At 31.2% G+C, this 2856-nt stretch overlaps 1 protein-coding gene across 1 annotated transcript; it reads left to right on the forward strand.

Moving 5' to 3' along the window:
* The first annotated feature begins 907 nt into the window (after positions 1-907).
* Positions 908-2170, forward strand: LOC139866326 (histone H3.3). The gene is made up of 5 exons (XM_071854529.1): positions 908-952; positions 1401-1472; positions 1625-1701; positions 1790-1880; positions 1985-2170. Exons 2-5 carry the CDS (start codon positions 1401-1403, stop codon positions 2153-2155), a joined length of 411 nt encoding a protein of 136 aa, XP_071710630.1. The 5' UTR covers positions 908-952; the 3' UTR covers positions 2156-2170.
* Positions 2171-2856: the final 686 nt, after the last annotated feature.

A 2856-nucleotide genomic window follows, 5' to 3' on the forward strand; every position in this document is an offset into this window, starting at 1 on the left:
GATTGTGCCATTTAGACTGTACTAAAAAAGCAATTTCATTTGGGGTTACAAATCAGAGAGGTAAGGTGAGAGAAAGAGTATGAGAGAAGGGAAATACACCGTATTTTTTACAATGGAAATCAACAAAAAACCTTATGAGTTGGCTGATATGACTAGACATACATCTTGATAACCACAAAGATTTTGAAAATTACTCTGTACAGTATTAGACATCGAAAATTTAAAATACAACAGTATTTACAAAAACATTTATAATACTCCGTAGGTAATAATGCTAAATACACCGTAGTAATTACCATATGTTTATGCCTACCGCATTTCCTTATTACTCTCATGTGATATGAAATAAAGTTATATGAAGTATTTTCTATTTTCTATTATATTATTTATACTATATACTAAAATAAAGTCCAATACCAAAAAAGAAAAGCCTTATTTTTGTCCCTTTTACTTCTTAGTTTCCTAATTTATCCTTTCATTTTTCATATATTTTGTTCTCAAAAACATAATAAAAATAAATGTCTATAAATTTATAGTGGGGATAAATGAGTAAATAATCAACGCTAAATCTAATTCAAAGTACCATTACGACGTTAACTTTAAAATGCTAAATGCATACAACAAATGTTTTGTCAAACACGTTATTGCAAAAACGTTATGACAAAAACGTTGAGAACCGCAGCAACGACCGGACTTCCTAATCTAGTTTAGTACTAAAATCAACCAATAAGAAGAGTGCATTAGAGTTCCACGATCCAGCTAGTGTACTTTGAAGATACATCTCAACCGTCAATCAGTCCAACAATAAACACACATATACCCAATCATTACCGTCAGATTCATCGATCCGATAATAAGAAGACCCTATAAATACCTCTTACCAATTCTCATCTTTTTTTATTCATCCCCAAAATTTTCAGATTCCCAGCCGTTAACCAGATTTCATTCCAAGGTAGTATCATCTTTAAACTTTTTACGAATCTTTCTTTTATATATATATATATATATATATATATATATATATATATATATATATATATATATATCGAGGCTTTGTAATTAAGCTTTGTAATTACGTAATAGGCATGGTTTGGATTTTAGATCTCTTTAATTACACTTTTAGGGTTTGTTCGTAATTCATTTATACTTCTTGATTTGTATATTTCTAAATACGGAGTTGTAGACAAATTAGGGGTGAATGCCTTTGCCTTAGCTAGTTTTTTTGTTTAGAATTATAAATTGAAAGAGTTATAGGTTAACAACTTTCATTTAATAAGCTTATTAGCAGGTATATATAAGCATCATATTGATCTTTTGAAGTTTAGATATAAAAATGCAATAATCGAGATACAAATCATATGGTTTGTTGGTGTCAATTTATCGAAATTATGTAATTGTAGATGGCTCGTACCAAACAAACTGCTCGTAAATCCACTGGAGGAAAAGCCCCTAGGAAGCAACTTGCCACCAAGGTATATTTCTTATTCTCTTATGGTTAATATCATATTAATAATATGGTTATGGTTATTTAGCTGCGTATATATTCAAATCTTATCGATTGTAAATTTGTACATATAATTTATAATTAACTGTTAAAACATTGTATGATTATTATTATTTATAGGCTGCTCGTAAGTCTGCCCCAACCACAGGAGGTGTGAAGAAGCCTCACAGATACAGACCAGGAACTGTTGCGCTCCGGTTCGTAAATTGTTGTATACCTTCAGTTCATCAATATTGTTCTAAAATTTGGATTATTGTTTATTTTTTGGGTTTAAATGTGATGCAGTGAGATCCGTAAGTACCAGAAGAGTACCGAACTTTTAATCAGGAAGCTGCCGTTCCAAAGGCTTGTTCGTGAAATTGCTCAGGACTTCAAGGTGAGTTTTACTTGCTTTTAAAGAATAAGTTTTGATGGTATGTTAGTATTGTTTTGTACTATGTAATATGATTATGAGTGGTGGTGAATGTATGTTTGTTGCAGACCGATCTGCGTTTCCAAAGTCACGCTGTGTTGGCATTGCAAGAAGCTGCAGAGGCGTACTTGGTCGGATTATTTGAGGATACGAATTTGTGTGCGATTCACGCCAAGCGTGTGACAATCATGCCTAAGGATATTCAGCTGGCTAGGAGGATTAGGGGAGAGAGGGCTTGATTTTTTTGTTTATGAATTTGTGATAGTAAAGATATGTTTTACTGATAGTAATCTGCACTGAATGGATGATGGAAATCTATATAGCTTCTTTTGTTATTTTCAGTTAAGAGTTGAAATGCATACTTGATTTACCTTAATTTATTAACGCAGTTTTAGAAGAATCTCAAATAATAATTGTGAAAATAATTTGATGATATCCACTTTATCCTGTTTGCTAAATGCCATTATACAGAAGAATGATGATATAAAATTGGCTCGATAACTATATAAACTAAGCATGAAAGCTATTTAGCTTCGTTAACAAATCTTTAATGATTCGTCTTTATCGTCTGTCTCATCCTTAAGAAGATGATACAGCAGGCACCAACGTATTTTTTGCAACATACTTGCAAAGAATTTTAAACATGTAACATAGATAATTTTCAAAATCCTTAAGTTGCTCCTCTTTTGCTTATGTAATAATCAGAAAACAGTGTGTTGCAAACCATCTATCTATATCTATCTATATACTTCTATAAAAAATCTTCTATATCTATCTATCTATATACTTCTATAAAAAAGAGATTTGTTTAACTTGTCAACAAAACTATTTTTAAAGAGATTAATGACAAGTGGAATTTATACTTATCAAAGTCTCAATAGTTATGATTATAGTTCAGTGGTGTAGTAACCCGAACTAATCCATCCGGACGGAGTCTTCA

This window comes from Rutidosis leptorrhynchoides, chromosome 9 (assembly GCF_046630445.1).
Source record: "Rutidosis leptorrhynchoides isolate AG116_Rl617_1_P2 chromosome 9, CSIRO_AGI_Rlap_v1, whole genome shotgun sequence".
In the NCBI taxonomy this organism is placed as follows: Eukaryota; Viridiplantae; Streptophyta; class Magnoliopsida; order Asterales; family Asteraceae; genus Rutidosis; species Rutidosis leptorrhynchoides.